This window comes from Diabrotica undecimpunctata, chromosome 3, assembly GCF_040954645.1.
Source record: "Diabrotica undecimpunctata isolate CICGRU chromosome 3, icDiaUnde3, whole genome shotgun sequence".
In the NCBI taxonomy this organism is placed as follows: Eukaryota; Metazoa; Arthropoda; class Insecta; order Coleoptera; family Chrysomelidae; genus Diabrotica; species Diabrotica undecimpunctata.
The window spans coordinates 4725181-4752280 of NC_092805.1; the positions used below are offsets into that span (position 1 = coordinate 4725181).

At 32.2% G+C, this 27100-nt stretch overlaps 2 protein-coding genes across 3 annotated transcripts in view; one reads left to right on the forward strand and one right to left on the reverse strand.

Annotated features, from left to right (window-relative positions):
* The first annotated feature begins 153 nt into the window (after positions 1-153).
* Positions 154-10517, forward strand: LOC140436374 (uncharacterized). The gene is made up of 3 exons (XM_072525126.1): positions 154-503; positions 5722-5874; positions 9574-10517. Exons 1-3 carry the CDS (start codon positions 305-307, stop codon positions 10446-10448), a joined length of 1227 nt encoding a protein of 408 aa, XP_072381227.1. The 5' UTR covers positions 154-304; the 3' UTR covers positions 10449-10517.
* A 3318-nt stretch (positions 10518-13835) lies between these two features.
* LOC140436378 (transmembrane protein 185B) overlaps positions 13836-27100 on the reverse strand; it is a 28424-nt gene continuing 15159 nt past the window's right edge. For both annotated transcript variants that reach the window (XM_072525128.1, XM_072525129.1), the window contains exon 7: positions 13836-25862. In XM_072525128.1, coding sequence (XP_072381229.1) covers positions 25654-25862 — 209 coding nt within the window. In that variant the 3' untranslated portion in view covers positions 13836-25653. The remainder of the gene's footprint in view (positions 25863-27100) is intronic.

Genomic DNA, 27100 nt, shown 5'->3' on the forward strand with positions numbered 1-27100 from the left:
AAACTACACATCATTAATTATATATCCACGTTTAATATATTATTCTGACAACCACGTCTTTCACTTGATTGGAATCAAAACAAAAAATGTTTGTTGTTGAATTGTTATTTTTATGACATTGAGTAGCTGTCATGTTGACAATTACATTTATTGTCAAAGGTGTAATCTAAAATGCCAGCTGTGCAGGCATATCCAAAAGGATGAATTTGAAAATAGACCATGTAAACAAAATTATTGAGTAAATTACTAATAGTAAAATAGTTGTGCCATTGTTTAGTACAAAGAATTTTCAGATAAGTTAAAAATGGCGAGAATACGTTGGTTAACTAGGACCTCCAGGATAGTGGCACTATGCAGTTTTGCAAATTTTATAAACAGTGCCGATAGAGTAATAATGCCCATAGCTATTGTACCAATGACCGATATTTTTGGCTGGTCCTTACATGCTCAAGGGTGGATTCTATCAGCATTTGCATTTGGTTACTTTACTAGTCAGTTATTGGGTAAGTAAATAAATGAGTAAGTTTTGTGCACTATGGAAACATCTGTGATATTTTCTTTGTGAGTACAATGATATTATTGACAATGTTCAGTTAAAATTCTATTTTAATTCAATATGAACTTTACTCTAATTGATCAACTGACAATGCAAATATTATGTCATGACTTTAACAATCATTGATGATATAGTTAAATAAAAAGACATATATTGTTGTATTAAGTGAGATTTTCAAATAAAAACAAATTCATTTGAATGGTGAAAGAAAAAGTAATAACTAGTGGACATTAAACATATTTGAGAAAGTGCTGAAACCTGCTCTGAAGAGACTAGACTACTTCCAAAATGTTATAAACAAAGGCTAGTTCTTTTAAAGTCTTAATGTTTTGAGTTCTCTTTAATATATGATTTAGATTTTTTAAAGGTTCTTCTAATTGAATGGTGGCTTATTGATATCACAATTTGTTTCTTCTTTGACATCTTTAGAATATTTCATCAGCTTCACGTCAAGAGACAACACAACCTCATACTAAAATCTAATACTTATTTCCCTTGTGTAATAAACTATTATTTTAAAAGGGTGAAGTTGATTACTGACAAATCACATAATATTGAAGAATGTAAAGAAATAGTAGTAGTTATGGCAGATACAAATAGTTTTTTAGTACTTCTTCAGTTTGATTTCAATTAAAGTTCACCCAGTTCCTTTATGCTATTTTCCCAACTTAACCTTTATCCTTACCATATATCCAAAACATTCAAGTTGTTTTATAATACATAGATTATTTAATTTGTTTAATAGTAATGCAAAGTGGCCTGATTTTAGGCCTTCTAAGTGCACAACCCCTGTAACAGGCTTTTGATAGCATAATTTTTTTACATGAACATTTTTAAAGGATAATTTTTCTAAATCACTTTTTTTTAACAAATATGTGGGCTGGGATACAGAAAATTTAGGATAGTAGACTGGTCTAATCTAATAGCCATGGGTGCCAGCAATGGGGTGGCTGCATCTGCATCCCTCTGTCTGTACAGAAAATACATAGCTATACAGTATACATGTATAAATTTTATATTGGTGAATAGTATGTGTAGATGCAGATGCACTCCCCTGAAAATAATCCTGTAGGTGCTAATCATAACAGTTGTTTGAAACCTAAGAATTTCCTAAAAAGTGAAAATCATTGAAAAACTTTGTAGTCTTCATAAAAATACTCTCTGAAGTACTCTCAATTTATGTTTCTAAAACTGATTGCAATTTACCTCAAAGTTTGAGCATTCTTTATACATTAACCAAAACCTTTCACTGCAAAAGTCTTTCTTAAGAAGCCCCTCTGTCACATTTGCTATTCTCTTACTATTAAACAGTTACAAAACAGTAGATAAACCATGTCTACTATTCTACTCTATCCATCGATATAATCCTACTATTCTACTCTATCCATCGATATAATATACTAAGGATAGAACCTATGAATGAATAGTTACATCCAAAGTAGCTAGTACTAAATAGCCAACTCTTGTTTCTGGAATATTAGCTGTGTATGAAAAAAAATCTTTTAGTACATATTATATGTACAACAATTATTTATTTTTGTTGTTATTTACATTTGAATAAAAGATATAATGATGTGTAACATTGTAAAATTAAAAAATATTATTTTTATAACATAAAAACATATATATTTTACAAATATATAAGGTACATAGTTGTGCATCGCATGCCACTGATGTGACTGGGTGCAAAATATGAAACATTAAAATAATTTATTGATTTACCAAAAAAAATACATTAAATTATTTTTTTATTGAATCCATGAAAGTACAAATGTCAGTTATAAAAAATGCTAAATATACAATTACAGACCCTGGGCGAAAGCCATGTGGGTCAAATTAGAAAAAATATGTATAATGCAAACACATTAAAATTTTTTTAATAGGAAGATGAGGTTCAACTATCCAAACAATTTTTATGTTGTACAGATATTATCATTATTGATATTAATTTAACAGAAAGAAAACTTAAACTTATGATTGACTTAATACATAACATAACATAACAATATCTTTATTTTTAGAAAATAATATACTTACATTCCGTGAACATAAAATTATTTAAAAAAAAAACAGTGTCACAAACAAAAATATTATTTACTTATTCCTAACTGTTACATATACAAATAGTCCTCCACAGAATATGGCTCAAGAGCTACCAGTAATTTAAATATTTGATGTTTATACAAACTTAATCTTTCCTCCCTTTTAATAGGTTCAGGCAGTTTATTAAACAATTTGATGCAGCAATAAAGAGCGTTTTTTTCTGTTATACTGAACCTGTGTATTGGAATTTTATAATTATATAACCTGGTATTTACTATACTATTGGGCTCAAAGTTCCTAAAGAGTATTTTATTCTTATATAGAAACAGTAAGCATTCTTGAATAAATACAGTGTAAACTGTTAAAATATTATTACTCCTAAAATACCCTCTACATGATTCCCTACTTTTTAAGTCAAACATAACTCTGATTATTTTTTTTTGAACCAGAAATACATTATTTATGTCCCTACTGCGGCCAAAATTTATTAGACCATATCTAAATTTTGCTTCAAAATTAGCATGATACACTGTTTTTAATGAGTTACTATTCATGTATTTTTTTAGAACTCTAAAGCTGTAAATCACTTTACTCAAAGACATACATAACTGGTCAACATGTTTATCCCAACATAAAAAATTGTCAATATATAATCCTAAAAATTTGGTACTGCTGCTAATATTTAAAGTGTCATTATTTACAGTAATACTGTTTGGCATATCTGAATGTGCATAATTTGTCTTAAACAAAAGAAGATCTGTTTTATTTTTATTTAAAACCAACCTATTCATAGAAAACCAGTCTTTAGCTTTCTGGAACTCTAAACTAGCATTAACGCTTAGAACAGACTAGTCTTTACCACTGACTAAAATGTTTGTATCATCTGCATAATTTGTTATGCTGGAAGACCATGAAGATCATTGATATAGATCACAAACAGTAAAGGACCAATCACACTTCCTTGTGGTACTCTAATATTGATAGTGCTTTCAGATGAGATGCCTATTTCAGTGTTTTTATGTATTTTTACTAAATGTCTCCTATTTGCCAAGTAGGACTTAAACCAGTTCAATGCTGGTCCACGTATACCATATGTCTCCAATTTATCAAATAATAGGTCATGCACTAAACAGTCATATGCCTTTGATAGGTCCAAAAAGAGACCCAAAGCCATATGACCAATCTCAGTACATTTCAAAATATCCCAGACAAATTGAAAAATCGCAGTCTGAGTTGATTTTCCCTGTTGATAACCATGCTGATTTGCACTAATAATATGACATTTTGTTAAAAATTCTGTTATCCGCCTATACATAGTCATTTCTAAGATTTTTGAAAAGGAACATAGAAGGCTAATTGGTCTATAGTTATTAATTAATTTAGGATCACCCTTTTTGTAAACAGGTGTTACTATGGCAGTTTTCAGGCATTCAGGAAATACACCAGATTTTAGTGAATTATTTATGATTGTAGTGAGAGGATTCACTATCTCCTTTATACAAAGTTTAAGGATTTTAGTGGGTATTTCATCAATTCCACAACTCATTTTGTTTTTTAAATTTTCAGTTATATCCATAATTTCAGTTTCTGTCACAGGTGCGACAAACACTGAATTTATGTTACTTGCAATGTTGTCTTTATATTCAGTGTATTGTAATTGAGATAAAGTGTTATTCAAAGAAGTATTTAAGTGGATCATGTATTTATCAGCAATCTCTTGAGGACTACCCTCTACTTTTATTGAATTTACACTTTTTAATTGACCATTAATTTCACTAACAATTTGCCACATGCATTTATTTTTGTTGGCAGCTTCAGACATCCTGTTTTCATATAGCTTTGATCGTTTTGTTATTAGTATCTTATTATATTCATTTTTTACCTGTCTATAGGAATCATAGAATTTATGGTTAACTCTGCTCATTGTAAACAAGATGTCTAAACGAGTCTTACATTCTATTATCTCTGGATCATCTCTTTTATTAAGGCCTTTTTTACGTTGCCTAGAATCTAACTTTTTAAAAGGAAAGCACTGATTGAATATATACAGAAACTGATTTAAGAAAGTATTCCATTGATCATTTACAAATTTGTAACTTAAATTAAGCCAGTCATGATTATGTAATTTACTTATAAAGGTTTCAATATTATTTGTACTAAAATGTCTTTTCATTTAAAGAGCATTCGTTTCTGCTTCCTCTACCTGAAAAGTTAATTTTTGGGCAGAATGATCAGAGATTCCAGCGTGCAAGACTTCTACTGACACATATGATTGCATATTTGTTAGTATGTTATCTATACAAGTTTTAGATGTGGCAGTTACTCTAGTGTAGTCTTCAATTACATGACAAATATTATATGAGTTAATTAACATACAAAATTTTACTTTATCTAATGTGTTATTCTTAAGATCGATATTGAAATAACATAATGTTACCTGTTTAACATTGAAATATCGGGGATAACTATATTCACATTAATCATCTGTCAAACTCAAGACAGACATTGTAGTTGGTAATGTGTTGTCAGTTCCGTCGTTTATCAGCTACTTGTAAAAATATCAACATGTTGCGTCCTTAGTATATTATATCAATGACTCTATCCTACCCTCACAAGTTCCCAAGCGCATATTTGTTTTCCTGTAACATCTAAGTGACACCTTTGTATTTTTGTTCATTTTAAATCATTTGTTATGCTCATAAGAGCCAATTTTTTTAAACTCTACATTTCTATATAAATTTTATCATCACTGTGCTGTTCAACATCCTATTTTAAATTATAATGTATTATAAATGGTAAAAATAACAGATTCAGACAGGTTCATTTTTGAAGTTACAGTGAGTATACTTATTTTAAGTTACCAATAAATCATTTACTCCACAACATTTGACTTAGCATTGTTGATAGAGAAGTTTGGATTATAATATAGGGCATTCGATTTTATACAATAAATTAAAAGGTTGTGCCCATCTATTTTTATCATTTTCTCCTTCGTTATGAAATGTACTACCAAGTGTAATATGATTTGTTGATTAATACTAAGTTTAGTGACTTGAATATATTATACAGTATATTTTCCAGATTTATATAACTTCTAATACTTCTAAATTTAATTGTTTTAGGAAGTTTTTGGGCAACTCAAGTGGGAGCAAAGAATGTATTAATTTGCAGTGTGCTGTTATGGAGTATTGCAACATTCACAACACCATTTCTAGCTGGAAGTCTTGTATCTCTTATTGCTTGTCGGATAATACTCGGATTTGCAGAAGGATTAGGTCAGTATACACTCACGTATTGGTTGAGTTTACCGAAAGTACAAACTGAATATAGCCGCAAATGTCAAAAATATTTTGGTTTGGCAGTGTTGACATGTTTTTATAATGCATATGTTGTATGCTTCGTTAGAAAAGACTATAAGAGATGCCGAGTTACACAATAGGGGAACAATCTTTAATAAATCAACGCAGATTATGGCTTACGCTGACGATCTGGATTTGATCGCACGTACTACACGAGGACTTAAAGAGATGACTTCCACCTTCTTGACAGCCGCACAAAATATGGGCCTTAAAATAAACGAGGAAAAAACCAAAATGTTAGCATCTATTCCAAATAACAGAGATAGAGCTAGAAACGCCGAAGAAAACTTCAGTATAGACCAATATAATTTTGAGGTAGTAAATAAGTTTACATATTTGGGTTCTCTCATAACAAACGATAATGACACATCTGAAGAAGTAAAACGGAGGGTACTGTTAGCAAACAAATGTTATTTTGGACTAAGCAAGCAGCTAAAAAACAGAAATTTAAGCCAGAAAACCAAACTAATAATATATAGAACACTCATCCTACCAGTGCTGACATATGGGTCAGAAACATGGACCATCTCCAAAATAGACGCAAATCTTCTGCTCGTCTTCGAAAGGAAGATACTAAGAAGAATAATGGGCACATTCTGTGAGAATGGTATTTGGAGAAGGCGATATAATTTCGAATTGTACGAGAAGTATAAAAAAATAGTAAATGGTAGAGATGTAATATCCTTCATAAAAATAGGTAGGCTTAGATGGGCTGGACATGTGTCAAGAGCAAATGAAAATTACCCACCCAGACGAACTCTATTATCGGTCCCAGTGGGAAATAGGAGTAGAGGCAGACCACGACTGAGATGGAGGGACGGTGTGGACGAGGACGCAAGGAAAATCGGCGCGGCAAATTGGCAACGGTTGGCGATGAACAGAAACGACTGGCGAAATAGACTGGGGAAGGTCAAGGCTCAACTAGAGCTGTAGCACCACTGATGATGATGTTGTATGCTTCAAATATAAAGAGATAAAGCCTTTAAAAAGTACATTTTGATTATGCTATTGTATGAATTCTGCAATTTTTAATTTATATGAAGCAATAGTGAGTAAATATTTGTCTCTTTCAAGATTAATTGCAAACATATGTTATAATCTGGCAACTGCTGATTTGACGATTGCCAAATATATCCCCTAATCTATCAAAGGGTAGTTTCTAAAAAAATTTCTAATAATTAACTGCAATTAATCTACAAAGAAACAAATATTTACTCATTGTTGTTTTATATAAATCAAAAATTGCAGAATTTATAACATAATAGAAACAAAATGTACTTTTCTAAAGATTTATCTTTTTATATTTAAAGCATACAACATCTACATTATAAAAACATGCCAACACTGCTATACCGAAATTTTTTGTTCCATGTTTGACATTTGCGGCTATAATCAGCTTGTACTTTCGGTAAACTCAACCCACCTATTGTCTATTTCAATATTGTGTTCAATTAATTAAAAATGTGTATTTTACAGAATATAGCTGCTGCATGAATAAGAGCAATTTCAGCTGAAATAACTAGTGGTTTTTAACTTTTTTTACATAAATTTTTCAGAATTTTCTTTCCTTTTTCGGAATTTTTCTGTTCCTGGTGTTTACTCCATTGTGGTTTTGGAAGTGCAGTTTCTACAGGTATAATTGGTTTTTTACTAACTTCAGGAACTAATGAAGGATCTTGTGTAGAGTGAACTAATTCAGGATGCTACTTCCTTTTTCTCCAGTAAAATGAATTTTTAATTTTTAAGGCAGGAAGAGTGTTCAAATTCTGAATTCGATACTTTGGTCCAACAAAGCTACTATGAGAACTAAAATGACTATCTACAAAGTAATTGTAGAGCCCATTCTTACATATGGAGCAGAATGTTGGCAAATGACAGTAAAAGGAAAGAAAAAAGTTGACACGGTTGAAATGGACTACCTAAGAAGAGCTTGCCGTATATCAAGAGTAGAACGTATACCTAATTCTGAAATTAGAAGAAAAACAGATAGAGTACATACAACTTCTGAAAGAATAGAAACTAGACAGTTAATATGGTATGGACACGTACAGAGGATGGACGACAACAGATGGCCAAAAAGAGCTATGGAATACAATCCAAGTAATAGAAGGAAACGAGGAAGACCAGCCAAGTCTTGGATACAAGGTGTTATGGAAACGATGAAAGATAGAGCCATTGATGAAGACACCGGCTATAATCAGCTTGTACTTTCGGTAAACTCAACCCACCTATTGTCTATTTCAATATTGTGTTCAATTAATTAAAAATGTGTATTTTACAGAATATAGCTGCTGCATGAATAAGAGCAATTTCAGCTGAAATAACTAGTGGTTTTTAACTTTTTTTATATAAATTTTTCAGAATTTTCTTCCCTTTTTCGGAATTTTTCTGTTCCTGGTGTTTACTCCATTGTAGTTTTGGAGGTGCAGTTGCTACAGGTATAATTGGTTTTTTACTAACTTCAGGAACTAATGAAGGATCTTGTGTAGAGTGAACTAATTCAGGATGCTACTTCCTTTTTCTCCAGTAAAATGAATTTTTAATTTTTAAGGCAGGAAGAGTGTTCAAATTCTGAATTCGATACTTTGGTCCAACAAAGCTACTATGAGAACTAAAATGACTATCTACAAAGTAATTGTAGAGCCCATTCTTACATATGGAGCAGAATGTTGGCAAATGACAGTAAAAGGAAAGAAAAAAGTTGACACGGTTGAAATGGACTACCTAAGAAGAGCTTGCCGTATATCAAGAGTAGAACGTATACCTACTTCTGAAATTAGAAGAAAAACAGATAGAGTACATACAACTTCTGAAAGAATAGAAACTAGACAGTTAATATGGTATGGACACGTACAGAGGATGGACGACAACAGATGGCCAAAAAGAGCTATGGAATACAATCCAAGTAATAGAAGGAAACGAGGAAGACCAGCCAAGTCTTGGATACAAGGTGTTATGGAAACCATGAAAGATAGAGCCATTGATGAAGACACCTGGAGAGATAGAAAAAGATGGCGATCGAAATGCGGGAAGCGGCAGAAGCTGTAGGATCCCCGCTTATATATATATATATATATATATATATATATATATATATATATATATATATATATATATATATATATATATATATATATATATAATGGAATTTTTCAGATTATACGAGTATTAGATTTGCAGTGGAAGAAATAGTGTGACAAGTATTAAACTTTGTTATACCAAATTATCATCTTAAAAAATGAATGTAATGTGGCTAAATGAGCATTTTTAAGCTGTTGATGTACGTTTTTAACTGAACAAATTTTTCTGGTGTTATCCCCTCCACAAACTTAGCGCAGTATCTGTTCTTTGCGTGATAAGTGAGGTACATTGTGAAATTCTTGTTAGCCCCTTTGCTAATTTGTAGACTGTACAGTATTTCCATGCTCCTTATAATAGACTGGACAGTATTTCCATGCTCCTTGTAATACTTGCTCACACAGCTTGACACATTTCGTAAATTATTCATTTACTTATTTACTTATTTATTTATACTTCCTTATTTAAATATATATTGAATAAAAACAACAAAAAAAAACAGCTTGAAATTTATCATTAATTTTTTTTTATTTTTAGGATTACCCACAATATTCCATCTTTTTGCTCATAACATACCAGTAGAAGAACGATCGAGAGCCTTTTCATATCTCTTGGCGTCAGGATCTGTTGGTCAAACAGTTGCTTCTGTAGTATGTCCACACTTATCGTGGGAAGCATGTTTTTACTGGTTTGGTTCCTTCGGATTATGCTGGCTCGTTCTGTGGCACTGTTTTTATCCTGAAGACGGTTTTAGCAGTGAAGAAACTTTACCGTTACATATGCCAAAGGTGATATCACACAATATCCGCTGGGCAGATTTCATATTCAGTAAACCGTTGTGGGCGATATATACGGCCCATTTTGCAATGAACTGGTCATCGTACATTATAATGCAGTGGTTACCAACATATTTATCCAGATACTTAGGGGGTAATGCTCATAGTTTAAGTTTAACTGCGGTACCATACATTGTGAACTCTATATTTGGTGTAATAAGTGGGCATGTAGCTGATGGGTTACTTGGAAATAAGAGTTGGTCTGTTTTAAATGTAAGAAGACTTATGACAAGTATAGGACTGATTGGACCAGCTTTGTTTCTAGCAATTTTCTGTGTTGTTGATCATTTGGCGTTCGCTCTCATTCTCGTAAGTATATCCATGGGTCTTTCCGCCAGTAATTCGGCCGGGCATTTAAGTAATCACGTAGACATTGCTCCTAATTACGCAGGGACGACATTCGCTATAAGTAATACCATTGCAACTATTCCGGGAATACTTTGTGGACCAGTAACAGCGAGCTTAGTGACTTACTCAAATGGAAAGTGGATGTCTGTATTTCTTGGTGCTACATTCATAAACCTGACTGGTGCTTTTATATACTTTACAAACAGTGTTGCTACTCAAGTTCTTTGAATAAGTTGAGAATGTATAAAATGTATTTATTTAGGTTAAGAAAGAAATACATATTGTTTTTAGAAATTATATTTGTGTTTTAATACCATTTCCACTGTAAAAAAATAAAATATTAAAACAAGAAAGCCAAATTTTGGGTTTTATCAGTTAAAGTACAAAAATATTATTATAGTTTAAATTTTGGCGAATGCGCTATTCCATTCTACATACCTATAGTCATAATATTTGTTTATAAATCATATTTGAAAAGTATTACTGGTTGCATAATTAATAGGAACAAATTTATCAAAAATAATGTATATTGTTTTCGTTGGTACAATGGTACAATACATTACCCGTATTTCTAAACTTTTCAACAACCTTCACAATTAAAGCATTACTTGGAGAACGTTTATTAAACCGTTGTGTGAATTGATCACGTACGTATTGCAGACTTGCACTATAAGTCGGCTGATTACGTATGAGCGAAAATAATGCTACACAAGAAACACTTTCTTCTCTGTACTTAACACCATGTTTAACAATTAGGCCTTAATAATTAATTGTTTAAGGATTACTTGACGGGTGTATTCTAATTAATTTGAATATGACAGCGCGCACAGAGACATCTATGTTTCAGTTTCAGTACTGTTTATTTTGGGCAATACTGTAGTTATTAAACTACTTCTTGAGAAATTCAATAAGGATTGTTTATATTATCATTTAAAAGCGTTTTTTAAGTAGATGGCGTGCACATTTTGATGGGAACTTGCTATATCCTAGAATTAGACGCTACTGGGAATTGGGAACGGGAACCAAAACTACAAATTCCTATGTATGATAGTATGCCTGTCGACAGATTCTATAAACTTCACCAAAATTTTCATTTTTTGTACATTGATGAACAGAATCCTGCTGATAATGACATACTGTGGAAAGTGAGGCCGCTATATAATTATTGTATAAGAACAAAGTGCCTTTACTTGCCTCTAGAAAAACAACTTTACATAGACGAACAGATAGTGCTATTCAAGGGACAGATAAACATAAAATAATATGTTAAAGATAAACCGAAACCTTGGGGTATTAAAATATTCGCGTTATTCGGAATTGTACTGTAGTAAAAGTACTTTTCATCTACCTACGGAATACATAAGTTGAGAATGTATAAAATCAAAATGAAAAGGTATTTATTTAGGTTAAGAAAGAAATACATATTGTTTTTAGAAATTACAATTGTGTTTTAATACACCTTTTTTAGAAGAAAGTCAAATTTTGTGTTTTATCAATAGTAATACCACTAGTGATTTAATTTTCGCGATAAGTCTGTCGATTTACTTCTAAACGAAATGGAGTTGCTTGAAAACACCACGAGTCCGTAGGACGAGTGGTGTTTTCTTTAAGAAACTCAGTTGAGTTTAGAAATAAAAGACAGACTTATAAGCTAAATTAAATCACGAGTGGTATTTTATTAGACTATTTCATGAACAAAGTGATAGGTCAAAAATTCAGTAGAATGAGAGGAAGGAATTTAGTTAGTCTTTCGTTGTCATTTTCTGCATCTAATTTGTAGTTGCGATCCACACAGAACATCATAAATTGTCTCCATATATAAGATTTAGATTTTCTTGTGTTACTCGGTATATTTTCTTCAATGTTTTGGTTTATAACTTCGTTTGAAGTACCACCGAAACGACTCATTTTGACGTATACAGCTACAATAATTTTTTTGGCAAACGTCAAACTCAAACTTTGCTTTGCGATCGGTATCCATGGTTACGTGTTACGTCGTTGAAAACACGAAGCTCATAGATCAATCAGAATTGAAAGACAGTTGGTGTTTTCGCGATAACACAAACTGTCTTTGGTTTGTGATTGGTCAGATTATGTGAAAATTTTAAGATGAGTGAAATAGTCAGTTAAAGCAGCAAAAGTATTGCAGTTTAAATTTTTGGCGAATGCGATTCCATTCTACATACCAATAGTCATAATTTTTGTTTATAAATTTCAAAATTTTAAAAGTATTACTAATTGCATAATTAATAGGAACAAATTTATCACATAATCTGTATTGTTATAGAATAATTAAAACATGCGAACATATATTTTAAGATGTGTTATAATCTATTAATTTATAAGACTCGAGAGTGAACTAACACAAGATAGCGTATTTACAAAGAAACAGGATTAAATCAAATAATTATTAAACGACTCAGTCTATGAGAAATTCAATAACGATTAGTTCTATTATCACTTAACAGTGTTTTTTAAGTAGATAATGAATACTGTATCAATATTAGTCAGACTATTATAGTTTATTTCTTTCTTCTATGCCTGAATTATTAGGTACTATTAGATTTTGAGGTATCCATTGATTTTTTGGTCTTCTCCTTCCTCCTATCCCCTCCCTTCGGTATCTTTCATAAATATTTCTTTCTCGTGTTCCCCAACATAACTGTGTGCACAGATGAGAGGTCCAGCAGGTTCTCCATAGCTGCCGTTTCTGTGCCCCTCAGAGCCATGGTGTGATTCCCAGATAAGCAAGTCTGTGCTAGTCTCTGGCTACCATTAGTCACTGCCCTCTTGGTTATTCTCGCTATCTGATGATTTTAAGTCAGCCTCACGCCTAATATTACATACAGAAGACACATACGTCATTGAAGGGTATGTTCTTCTATTGAACTTGAACCTGAACTATGCCGATAGATGGTACTGAAGATGAAGTGTAAATTAAACCCTAACAAAATCCACCTCATTCTCAGAGAAAGGTTTATCTTCATATATTAAAAGAACAAGAATTAGAGAGCATTTTAAAAATAATGCTAGATAACTTCAAAAATAATAAAATCAATGAAATTTATGCGAGGAGAGTTAAAGATCTACAATAAGTTCATTTATTATCATAGAACACGTGTCAATAACCTACAAACGCTCAATTTTTTAGTGCTTTGTGAATTAGATGCACGCAATCGCTGCAGAGCACTGCTATAATATGCAGCAAACGTTATCGGCAACCACAAGAAAAAATTGACCTTAGGCTGTGAAAGGACCTACTCCGCTTCAGCGATCAGATCGAATATCTAGGGGTAGTGTTCACTAGAACAACTATAAAGACGAATTCACTGACGAATAAGTACATGGATATCCTAGAATCAACTGTAATTTTTTACCATCTTAGATAAATAGCCCACTTCGAGCTTTGAACACGGAAATGGAGGTATCAATTTTCCGTGGTTCCCCGATCCCATTGCTCCCAGTCCATAGTGAATATGGACAGGGAGCAACACGTTTAAGAAAATTCAGTCAGTAAATTCATAAAAAAATTTCTGGTCTTCACACTCCTTCCCAGAATCCAGATCCAATCTCCAAAACATTACTGTTAAACACCGATTGAATAAAAAAACGCAATTTAACATAGTATCTTTATTACAAATACTAAAGTAAGTACAAAATATTCAAAAATTTGATATTAACTTAACACGATAATTGGCACAAATCTCTAACAATGAGTCACTATAAAATTATCAAAAAAGATATGAAATTTTGACAGATAATCGAGATCACACAAGCCCTAGGATGCAATAACATAACATGTACATATATAATCAAATGGATATTTACAACAAACGATTATATTAACAAAGTAAATATATAAAACATTTTAAATGTTGAAATACAATGCGTTTTAACTGAAGCTGATTATAATCAAGCCAGAGAACTCTATTAAAAGTTGATACCTCTGTAGATACTGAAATATTTGAAGATATATTGATAGGTGTGGCATATTTCTTAGCTTGTGGAATAGATAGTATTTTTATTGTTTTTACTAGCCAGTGTAACTGAAATGACACACACACTAAATGTAAACTGAACCACAACTTCTTTAATCAAAAAGTACATTAAGTAGAAATAATGAATATATACAGTCTTTTTTTGTAAAAATTTATGATGTGCGGTGTTTTTGCCGGTTAGTGTAGAATGTCCATTATGATCAGTACTAATATTCTTCAGGGAAGTAGAAAAACAAATATGTATTTTTGCGTTTCTCTTATTTTCTTTCATAAAATTATCTAATTCTATGTGAACTAGTCTTTTTTATGTTAAGAATTTGCCTGCAACATCGTCAATAAATGGTTCTCTAACCAAAAAGCGTCTTAAGTAAAATTAATGAATATTCAAGTGTGTTTTAAGATTTTAGAGCTTTGTGTCGTTCAGAGTAAGAGATTCATTAGGATTACTAATAATCTTATCTTATCTAATAATAATAATCTTCAGGAAAGAAGCAATCAAACTTGTATTTCTCGGTTCATGTTTTTTCTTGCATAAAATTATCGAATTCTATATAAACTAGTCTTTTTACTTTTAATATTCTCTTTCCATATCGCCAATAAATGGTTTTTTTTAACCAAAAGTCTTATTAAGCAAAACTAATGAATAGTTAAGGACTTTTTGAAAGATTTCAGAGTGTACGGTTTTTTTGCCAGTCAATGTAGAAGGCCCATTATGATCACTAGTATTTTTCACGAAAATAGCAAAGAAAAAAGTATTTTTGCAATTTTGTTATTTTCTTCCATAAAATGATCTAATTCTATATCAAGTATTTACTTTTCATATCGCCAATAAATGGTTCTATAATCCAAGAGCCTAGTTAAGTAGAATATATGAATATTTAAGAGATTTTTTCATAGAGTGCGGTTTTTTTGCCGGTCAGCGCGAAGGTTCTTTATAATCACTAGTAATCAGCAAGAAAGAGGCATACAAACATGTATTTTTGTGTTTCCGTTATTTTCTTACATAAAATTATCTAATTATATGAAGGATATACCTTTTACTCTTAACATTCGTCTTAGATATCGCCAATAAATGGCTGTTTAATCCAAAAGGCTTATTAAGTAGAATTAATAAATATTTAAGGGCTTTTTTAAAGGTCTCAGAGTGTCCGGTTTTTTTGCCGGTCAATGTAGAAGGTCCATTATGATAGCTAAAAATTCTTCAAAAAAGTAGCAGAGAAAACGTTACTAATATCTTACACTACAAAAAAAATGAATAAAAGAATATAGTTAATTCCTAAGAATCACAATATTCAAATACTTGCATGTAAGATATATGTGAATGTATAGTACATGCATAAACCAAAAGTATCAACTGATAATAGTCCTGAGTTTTCCTGTACGGTACTATATATTAACAACGTTATTAATAATCTTCTTTCAGAGATATTTTTCAAATAAATTGCCTACAACGGTATTTACTAACGCTTCCTATAACTTAACAGCTCTTCTTAACGAGCAGGTTTTGCCGGGTCTGAAGCCGGTGAATTAACCGAAACAACGTCCGGTTTACAGAATGGAATCTTTCTAGCAAAAAAAATAGTTATCAATAACATAAATGAGCTCAAAGTAGGCGATAAAAACGTAGCTCACTATTAAAGTAAAGAATAACGAAAAGAAAAATGAATAATTGTACTTAGATCTAGCAATAAACTCTTTCGGAACCGTGGGTAAATACAGCTGTAAACTTTTTGTTATTTAAAGCACTAGCACAACATGTACATTTGCGACCAAAAAGTTGAAACATTCAAAACTCTCCACGTCATATAAATACGACATCGGTGTTAATGTAGTAACAATAAAAAAATAATGATAAAATCAACGTCAACGACCTGCATTTACAACAACTGAGCAATCTTAAGTAAATTATTTTTTAAAATAAGCTATAAATATATAACCCATTTTTTTTTCGACGTTTCCCTGCCCTTCAGTTTGGTTCTCTCCATGCTATTCCCATTTCTTCCATGTCTCTCTGGACTGTGTCTACACATCTATTTATTGTTCGCCTATTTTTTTCTTTCCTGTTTTGTTCCATAAAATTATCTAATTATATGTAAGCTAGACCTTTTACTTTTACTCTTAACATTCGCCTTACATATCGCCAATAAATGGCTGTTTAATCCAAAAGCCTCATTAAGCATAATTAATAAATATTTAAGGGTTTTTTTTAAAGGTTTCAGAGTGTCCGGTTTTATTGCCGGTCAATGTAGAAGGTCCTTTATGATAGCTAAAATTTCTTCAAAAAAGTAGCAGAGAAAACGTTACTAATATCTTACACTACAAAAAAAAAATGAATAAACGAATATTACAGTTAACTGCTATATTTATAATCTAAGCAAAACTTTATTCAAATCCCCTAACAAAAACATTTCCAAAATGGTTAAGAAAAAGCAACTAATATAACACATTACCTCTACAATAAAATATAATCATCACAGGACACAAACTCCTAACAAATAGGTAATAGTTGTGACGATTCTTAAAATTATTTTTGTTTTTGTCATTTTTGCATTGCATCTCTTGTTGTCAAGTATTCATTTATGTATGCCTAGGAAAGATAGAACGGGCGGGCATGTTTTCGACGCTGAAGTACCCGAGGGTCTTAAAAGTACCCTTGTTTTGGACGCTGCCGGAAGGATTATCGCAGGTACCAGATATTAGATATAATTAGAGTTTAATGATGGTCATTGAAATTTACTTAGTTACTAGTTATTAGTTTGTCAGAGAATAGTGAAAAGTGAACATGGAAATTTCAAGGTTAGTAAGTAATCGTGGTAAAATTTTGCTCAAAGTGAACAGTTTTACTTCTTCTCAAGATAAAGTACTAAAATCGGGAGAAACGTATTGGAGGTGCGTAAAACGGTCGTGTAAAGCGAAGATATTCACGAAAGGGCCAGAAAAGTTAGTGATCCGAAGTAATCTAGAACATAATCACGAGTGTGATATCACGACGCTTAATAGACAGATTGTGCGTAGCAGTGCCAAAAGGAAGGCTAAGGATAATTTGACCGAAAGGCCGTCCAAAATCATACATAGTGCGTTGAAAGAAAATGTAGATTGCTTGAGCCTTCTTCTTCTTCTTCTCGTGCCACTCCTAGCGGAGATTGGAAATCATCATGGCCACTGCGACTTTGTTAGCAGCGCGCCTAAAAAGTTCAATCGAACTACACCCGAACCATTCACGTAGATTACGAAGCCATGATATTTTTCTTCTTCCCACACTTCTTTTGCTTGAGCCACATGTCTGTTAAAGACGTTAATTTAATACGAAATCAAATATACAGTGAACGGCGAATGGCTCAACCGAAACAGCCCAAAAGTGAAGAAGAAACTATTGCTGCGGTAAATATTATGAATATCAAAACACTTAAAGACGAGAATTTTATATTTGCGGTTGAACTAAGTTCTAACATTATCATCTTCTCGTGTAACACTAACATGCGTTTTCTGTGCGGCAGTGAAACGATTTATATGGACGGTACATTTAGTTACTGTTCTCAATATTTCAAGCAATTTTTTACCATACATGTATTTATCAATGAACATTATATACCATTGTGTTATATGTTTACTTCCCGACAAATCGGAACAAACCTATATAAAACTATTTAATGTTTTGAAACGCAAATGTGAAGTAGTTGGTCTAAAATTCAATCCAAAAATCATTTTCTCCGATTTTGAAATTGCTATCCACCATGCTGCGCGTTTTGAATTTCCAAATGTGCACATTAAAGGGTGCCGTTTTCATCTTATGCAAGCTTGGTATCGTAATATCGGTGGTTGTGGCTTAATTCGGGAATATAAATTGGCAGACAGTGAAATATCTAAATGGCTGAAATATATTTTTGGGCTGCCATTTTTACCTCCCTCAGAAGTCGAAGAATCTTTCATATATGATTTTATGGCTATTCAACCAAAGGATTCAAAAATTGAAAAGTTTTCCGACTACTTATTGGACAACTACATTGGCGACCACGCAACATTTCCGTCGGAGATGTGGGCTGCGATGAGTGAGAGTTTACAATTAACAACTAATGCTTGTGAATCGTTCCACTCGCGTTTTAATGATAATTTTTACCATGCTCATCCAAATATTTTCCATTTTATTGATGTTTTAAAACATTTTCAAACTGAAACTTACATTAAAATTAATAGTGTCTGTAATAGTGAAAGTAATAGACTTAAAGATCCAAAGAGTAGAAAAAAAATTATGTTCGTTAGAAATAGGATACATGAGTATCAAACTAACTGTATCGATCGATTCCATTTCGTAAAATGTATGTCGTATTTATTTCAAAGTGACAAATAAACCTTATCAAGCTTAATCTCTAGAATTTTATTACCTGACTTCTAGAGTCATTTACATTTCAATTACACCCAGCGTCCAAATCATGTATGCAGAAACAGGTAATTTTATTTTTCAGTGTCGAATTTTAAATTTAGCGTCCAAATCATGCACGCCCGATAGAACAATATCAAAATCAGATAACAGAATTACTTAACGAAAAAACTACCGTAATTTTTATTTTGAATTAAAATATCTTTTGATATAAAATATTTTCAATCAACACGTGCCCAATTTCAACGCAAAAAGGATTGAAAGCTCATCTGTTCTCTCCAAATACGTTCTTTTATATACTAGGTGTTTCAGCCTATATTGGGGCCTCATCAGGTAGCAGTATATCGAAGACAGACTAGGAGAAGGGCCGACTTCTTAACCAAATTTCCCACTATACAGAATGGATACAATGTATAGCGCCATCTACTAACGAGTTTTTTATTTAAATTAAATTATCTGATTTAAAACTTTAATAGAAATGATTTTCAATAGACCTTTTCAAATATATAGTAATAAAATAGTAATTAATTAATTAGTAATAAATATAGTAGTGAAATTAATTTAAAAAAAGAAGTCAATTTTATAAATTGCGGCAAAGTATGCTTCTTATCCGCTTTGTATGATAGAAAATGGACACAATTATGTCTCTGAACTACGTACCAATCGCTAATATATTTAAAAACATTGGAAGATTAACTATTTGAGCGATCACTTTATAGTTCAGAGACACACAATGATTTCTACTTTTTGTCGTCCAAACTAGATGGCGCTGCGTAGAGAATCCATTCCTAAAAGTGGAAAATTAGCCTAATAATCATGCCTGTGTCTCTACCAATATCTGAGAATCACATAAATTTGTCTCTAAAAAATAGAGGTACTTAAGAAAGCAGTCGTCTCAAAGAAATTCGCTAATAGCATAACATAAAAGTTTCCTTTTTGGTCGCAATTTGAAATATTAAAACATCTACAACATAATTTACAGCTGAAATAAGATAAACTGTTTTAAAAAATCTAATTGTAATTTTGTTTAAAAATATCACATAAGTGTATTTTCCGCTGCATTTGTTACATAACACCAGTTATATATATTCGAATATAGCTCGTAGCTCAATTTGTACAACTAGAAAAATCACATTTTTTTAAAACTAAGTCCAGTCCTTTATCATATTGTTTGTACAGGGTTAGAACTCCATGAAATAAACATATTATGTAACAGACAATCTTGCAACACCGCAAAATATGCAATATACAGTTTAGAGTCGGAGAACTAGGAAATTTTGAGTAGGTATTTAAATCATATGAAAAGTGTGTAAAATATCATGAATGTGTTGCTTGTGTGAGTCCATTTTAAAAGAGGTAAAAGAAATAAATTAGACTTACTCACAATCAATTTAATTTTACTACCCAAGACGACCGGTTTCGCTTTCCAAAATTTGCAAAGCATCATCAGGTCAGTGGTACAAAGTAAATTAAATGCTGAAATTATAAAAAGCCCATATTAGGGTGCTGTCTTATAAGGATATAGATCAAAAAAGTTATAGTAATTATGCCAATATTACATGTCTGTGTTTATTAATATGCATAAAATTACTTTAGCAGACAAAGTAACAACCCACAAATTGGTTAGAGAAAAAATCTGTTAAATTTTAATAAATTAGAAATAAACAAAATACTACTTACATTCCGCTACAAGAGTTTTTATATAGTGATTGGTGATACATAGTTCAAACTATCCCGTATTGCTGATAAACTAACAAAAAATATGAATTTATGAGTTAACAATATCCACAATTCATATGTTTGGACAAACCGCGTATATAACTGAACAAATTTAATATTTGATGATTCTACTTTCGGATTTAGAACATGCAGAACTTTATAAAGAATACCTTTTTTCATAAAACTAAAAATAAAAAAATTTCCCATATGGTGCCGACTCAATGGGACACACTGTATATCCCAGACAACTAAGTTGAAGTATACTGTGGCACGATTGGTTCTCACAAGACAAAATATGATTATGTCAAGATCCGTTATAAACTTGAAAGAACTCTGTTTATACTGGAATATTTGTTTTTTGACGGATCAATAGCCCTTATGACATTTTCCAATCATTGTAAAAAAATGTTTACGACTGTAGGCTTCGTCTTAAGAAAATCAATTATACCTTAGTACACTTAAACTCAGTCTGTCGATTATATATCGGGCTCACAAAAGAGACACGACTCAAAAATGCTGGTTGTCATAAAAATCGACTTCAAGAGTACTGTAAAGATCAGAATTTGTCAGGCAGATCTTCGATTTTGCATTTAAATATTGCTAAAAATGCTTTACATAAATATTACATAGATTCCAACCCTGTATATATATTCAAATTTTATGATAAAGGTTTAAAGAAGCCTAAGCCCTTCTGAAAAGTAAAGAAATCTGTAACAATTGAATAATTCTTAGATTAGTATGTCAAAAACAAAATACATGAAAATGACAAGGAAGAACTATGTACTCAAGCGACCAATTAGTCAAAACTTGGAAAAGGTTGAGACTTGAAGTGACAATAAGTTTCAAGCCACAAGGACAATATACAGTGTAGGTAAAAGTTTATGGTCGGTATTGACCTTACGTGAGAGGGAGTGAGAAACACCTGTTTAAGAGAGGTATATTAGGTCCGCCCTTTAAATATCGCCGAAAATACATGAGTGGAAATAATAAAAAAGAGGAAATTCAACGTTGCCAAGCTTATTGGCTTTATTTGACCTGTTGTCTTTTCAGCATTTGAACAATGTTCTAAGATAACAAAATTTGGGCGAAATGGATTTAAATGGCAGCTTACTGTTTTTTATTGGGAATATGCCACAATTTTAATTTACAATAAGTGTAATATATCATTTTGATTTCCACTTCCGAAATCGTTTTATATAAATAAAATTTATTAATGATTCGTATTTTAAGTACGATTTCCGAATTTAAAATCTAAACATCAAAATAAGCTTATTTTAAAGTCAGATTGTGTCTTATTTCCAATAAAAATAATTAACTGCATATTACGCAACAAACTTCATACAAAATTTTTTGGCAACATCTCGTGTCGCGTGGTCAAAGCCTCGAATCAAAGTAGCGACACAGGTAACGAGAACGAGTAGAGATGGGTCAATGCTTTTTAAATGCTTTCTTTTTTTTTCGAATCCTGAGAAAACTAATAAATATTTTTGAAAAATTTAAACGCAGAATGAAAGAATACATTATTACCGAGGGCCGAAAGTGCCTGAAAACTTCTATATTGTTCATTTTAATAAGTTACATGGGTGAAAAATAGAGAAAATTTAGTGTGATTTTGAATTTCAAATATCTCATTCAAAAAAACTTCTTGTTTATTCTCAGGGACTTTCGGCTCTCGGTAATAATGTAATATTTTTTTCTGCGTTTAAATTTTTCAAAAATATTTGTTAGTTTTCTCAGGATTCGAAAAAATGAATGCATTTATGATTTTCGTAAACAAGTAACTATGATTGTTTAACAGTAGTTTCAAGTAAGAGAATACCTACATAAACAAACATAATGACTATTATCGTTTATGTGTATATTTATTCACTACGAGACAAGATCCCAAATCGCCAGCTACGACAAAGAACAGGAGTGGCTGATGCAGTAGAAAGAGTAGCAACACTGAAATGGAACTGGGCAGGTCACGTGGCTCGAATGACAGATAATAGATGGACAAAACGGATACTTGAATGGAGACCAAGAGATGATGCCTACCGAAGCAGAGGTCGTCCACCAACACGTTGGACTGACGATCTAAAACGTTGTCATAGGAATTGGATGCAAGAGGCACAAGATCGAAATAGATGGAAAATTATGAGGGAGATCTATGTCCAGCAGTGGATAAGCGAAGATTGAATGATGATAATGATGATGTATATTTATTGAAGTGAAAGAAACTACTGAAGGATATATTTATTATAACTTGAAAAATAAACTCTTGTTCTCTTTCGTCTTACATCACTGTACCACATCCTTTTACGCTGCCTTCCCCATCTTATTATGACGAATTGATAAAAAAATGAAACCGAAAAAAGTTCTTACTCCAGAAGAAGTTTCTAAGGAATTGATTAAAAATAGAGGTGCAGAGGAGATGTTCGCGATTACCCGCCAAGTGTTCGCGTTTACTCTTTTAATAATTTGGCTTAGATTCTTTACATTTTTGCTTTTCTTTTGCTTATTTAACAATTTGTATCTGTTTCAGATGCCTTTTAAACGGAAACGAAGTACCAACAAATTTTCATGGACTGATGATCAAATGAAAGCTGCTCTAAAGGCAATTGAAAAATGACGTTATGGCCTAAGGGAAGCTGCACGCCAATTTAATATACCTGTTACAACATTACAAAACAGTCTCTAGAGGCTTTTACAAAGGCAGGCTGGGTGCAAACACTCTCTTTTCAAATGAACAGGAAGAAGAAATGAGTCGTCATTTACTAACGTTATCTAAAATATTTTATGGATTAACCCCAATTCAGTTGCGAAAAGAGGCCTTCGCCTATGCAGAGAAATTAAACTTAAAACAAAGTTTCAACAGAGAAAAACAAGAAGCAGGTAAAGACTAGTTATATGGATTCATGTCAAGGCATCCTGAGTTAAGTTTCCGTAAACCTGAAGCAACAAGTCTTAATCGCATTCAAGGTTTCAATAAGGATCAAATCTCAAGGTTTCATGACAATTTGGGTAAGCTGTACGATGAATACGTTTCCACCTACTCGAATATTTAATGTCGATGAGACTGGCATTAAAAACGTAAATAGGCCTTATCGGATCATTGGACCTAGAAGCAAAAACAAGTTGGAGCCGTTACAAGTGGAGAAAGAGGCAAGAACGTGACGGTATGCTGTTGTATGAGTGCCAGCGGATCTTTTACACCTCCACTATTCATTTATCCAAGACTGAGAAGAAATCCTGCTTTAGAAAAGGATGGGCCTCCAGGTTCTTTGTACTCCTGTTCAAAAAGCGGTTGGATGAACGAAGAAGTGTTCCTGTTTTGGATTCGACATTTTGTGAAAACCAATAAACCTACAAGAGATGATCCCATTTTACTGGTGCTGGACAATCACTCCAGTTATTGCTCTATTGCAATTTATAATTTTTGCAAAGAAAATGGTATCATTATGCTGTCAATACCTCCACATACCTCGCATCGTCTGCAACCACTAGACGTTAGCTTTTTCTCATCATTGAAGCGGGCATATGACGTTGAATGTGATTCGTTTTTAAAATCTCAACCCTATGAGAAAATTGAAATGTGCCATATAAGCACTTTATTCTCAAAGGCATATACTAGAGTTGCAAGCATAGACAAAGCTGCAAACGGTTTTGAGAAGACCGGAATTTTTCCATTCAAACGAAATACATTTAATGAAGAAGACTTTTACAGTTCAAACGATAATCAAACTCAACAAAATAATAGCCAAGAAGGTCTTTCACAAACTATTCAAGAAGATTTACTGGAACCCCAACCAGGCCCTTCCAAAGAAAACCAGATATGTGAAAATACCGAAAATGTTTCATTCAGCGATATCTTGCCTTTACCGAAAGAAAAACAAAAGATATCTGTTCCGAAGAAGGGTGGAAGAAAAAACAAAGATCCGAAATATTAACCTCAACGCCTTTGAAATTAGAACTCGAACAAAAGGAGCTTAGAAGGAATCAAAAAATGGAAAAATAAATTGAAAAACTAAAATTTTTGATTATCCAATAACAAAAATTAATAGCTGTATTACTGTTAGCCACTCTGTAGTGGTTTCCGAGTTTTCAACATTTTTATATTTCAAATAAACAATTATTTTCCTTAAGTGTTCGTAATTACCCGTCGTTCCCCTATAACAGTGTTGTTTTTGTAAATATCACCTAACGGCTCTAGAAAAGCGGAAAGCGCTTCTATCAAAAATGCGACAAAGTGTGTAATGTGTATAATCATTCCAAAAATTTAAAACATGAAGTACATACATTGAAGGATATCAAAAATAAATCAGTGAGTCCGTTATTTTTATGCCAAGATTCACCCAAGTGTATGAAAAGTTTAATAACAGTAAAGTGTAACATACTGGTTAATTTATGGTGCTTTTCGCGCAATGAGAGACACTTTAACAATTAAAAACTTTATTTTCACGACCAACAATGTAAGAATGACAAAATAGCAAACAGTTGTGCTAACTTTTCGGCTTTTACAACTTCTCTTCTTGAGCACTTCAATTACCTCGTTGCTGTGGTCTCGCTACATTCATAATTGGCATTTACTCCACCTTAGTATCTTAAGGTGCCACATAATGGTAAAATATGGCATGTATAAATATATACTGGAGACATTCTTCAAAAATACAGTTTGGAGCGTATTTATTTTATATAAAAATCGAAACTGAATAAGACAAATTCATCTAAAAGGAAGTTTTGGAATAATTACACTGTGTAATTTCATCTGAGGAAGATATTAAACAATAAACTGACAAAATTCAGTTCAACCCGTAAGAAATAAAATCCTAGTCCATTTGGAGAAAAATGAAGTGTTCGACAAGATAATGTTCTGAAGTAACATAAGGTAAAACCCAAGAAAATATGAACAAGAACTAGCTTTATATGAAAAATATCTGACACATGTTTTGGTATTCATAAAAAGAGTGTTATATCAGAAAACATGAACAATTTCAAGCTCATAGTACATATTATTTTACATTACTATCTCCTCTATACTTTTCCTTCGCTTCGTAGTTTAGTTATAATGAAATTAATCACAAATACAATATAAAAATAAAATATAATGACAAATTTCACGTTTTTTTAATAGCTCACTTTTCATCTTCCTTTTGTGTCCTTTCGACTTCGTTAAATAAGAATAAATATTAAAGTCTATCAAATTATATATTATCTAAAACTTATATCAAAATTCTTTGCTGTATATAATTAACTGTATGTTTTAAATGTTCCTTACTTTTTGTTCTGAGTAATCAGAAGAGATTTCATAAAGGGCTTAGACAAAGTAAGACAAATCCTATTCTAAAAGTATGTAAATTCAGTCTGGAATCTCTATAGAAATTATAGGTACAACTGGCTTCAGTAGATCGGCTCTCTTGACAATTTTTTCTCGTATGTCCACTTGAGGCTCCAATTCTACGCCGTTGGTGCGTCTCTCGCTGTGGTAAGCTATGTTGGCGTATTCTTGTAATAGCGGACAAGCACCTAGTACAAACGAGCAAAAGTCTTTTCTTATACCGAACCACCCTAAAAAAAAGTTAAAATTTTTAATACACTTAATATACGAGTTTTGATTAATTACTAAGTTTCATGTCTTTTTGAATTATGTGGCAACGTTGCAACAGAACGGTTGGCAGCGTAGCTTTCTTATGGCAAGCTGCGGATCGCGCACAGGTATGAAAAAAATAAAAACGACTAAAACGATAAAATGTAGTGATAAAGCGACCATACACTACATGGAGTAGCAAACGCAGTCCCATGCGTGAATGGAATCAAACCGAATAAAATAAATTAAATTAAAAACAATCAAAAAAAACAAACATGTGTAGACGACAAGAAAGCTGTGCTTTCCCTCAGTCACTCCCAGAGTGCCACATTCCGTTTTTTAGTATCTCTTGAGCGGTTTTTATAGAACGAAGTTTTGCGTATTTGATATTTTTCACGATTAATGTAAACAAAGAGCACGGTATTCGTGACAAGTTTTATTTAAACTGAGTCAAACTTTTATTTAAACCTTTTAATATTGCGCAAGATCTTTGAAATAAGATTTAAATAACACACCTTGTCGCATTATTGCTACAATTTACACACACCTAATGCAAACGAGTAAAGTATATTCTCATACCAAAACACCCTAAAAAAGTTAAATTTTTTTAGTACACTAGTACAGGACTGATTACTAAGTTTAATTACTTTTTGAATGATGTGGCAACGTCGCAACGGAGCGCAGTACGGTTGGCAGCATTGTTTACGATGATTTTGATCCAATTGTTTTTTCGATGCTCAATTTATTTCAATTTCGCAAAGTTACATCATCATCATTCTGACTTTTCAACTCTGCGTGGGTCCTAGCTTCCTCAAGAATTTCTCCAGTCGTCCCTATTCATTGCCTTCCTCGGCCAAGCACGTATTCCCATATTTCTCATGTCTTCATCAATGTTATCAAGGAACCTTGTTCTAGGTCTTCCGCTTCTTCTCTGACCAATGGGTCTATCAAGGAGCGTTTTCCTAGCTGGATCATTTTGGCCCATCCGCATTACACGCCCTATCCACCTCAGACGTCCTATCTTAATATGTTTTACGACATCTGGTTCCTGGTATATTCTATAAAGTTTGTAAGTTGTATCGTCTTCTCCACACTCCATTGTCATTCACTGCTCCATAGTTTCGCCTTAGTACTTTTCTTTCTAAACATCCTAACATGTTTTCATTACTTTTTGTTAGAGTCCAGATCTCTGAACCATATGTTAGGACTGTGGATTTAA

Bases quoted from the DNA above. Each gene is read 5' to 3' on its own strand.
- LOC140436374 (XM_072525126.1), top strand. From the start codon at position 305: ATGGCGAGAATACGTTGGTTAACTAGGACCTCCAGGATAGTGGCACTA. The intron at 504-5,721 runs GTAAGTAAATAA...TAATTGTTTTAG, and splicing joins CTTTACTAGTCAGTTATTGG to GAAGTTTTTGGGCAACTCAA. The intron at 5,875-9,573 runs GTCAGTATACAC...TTTTATTTTTAG, and splicing joins CGGATTTGCAGAAGGATTAG to GATTACCCACAATATTCCAT.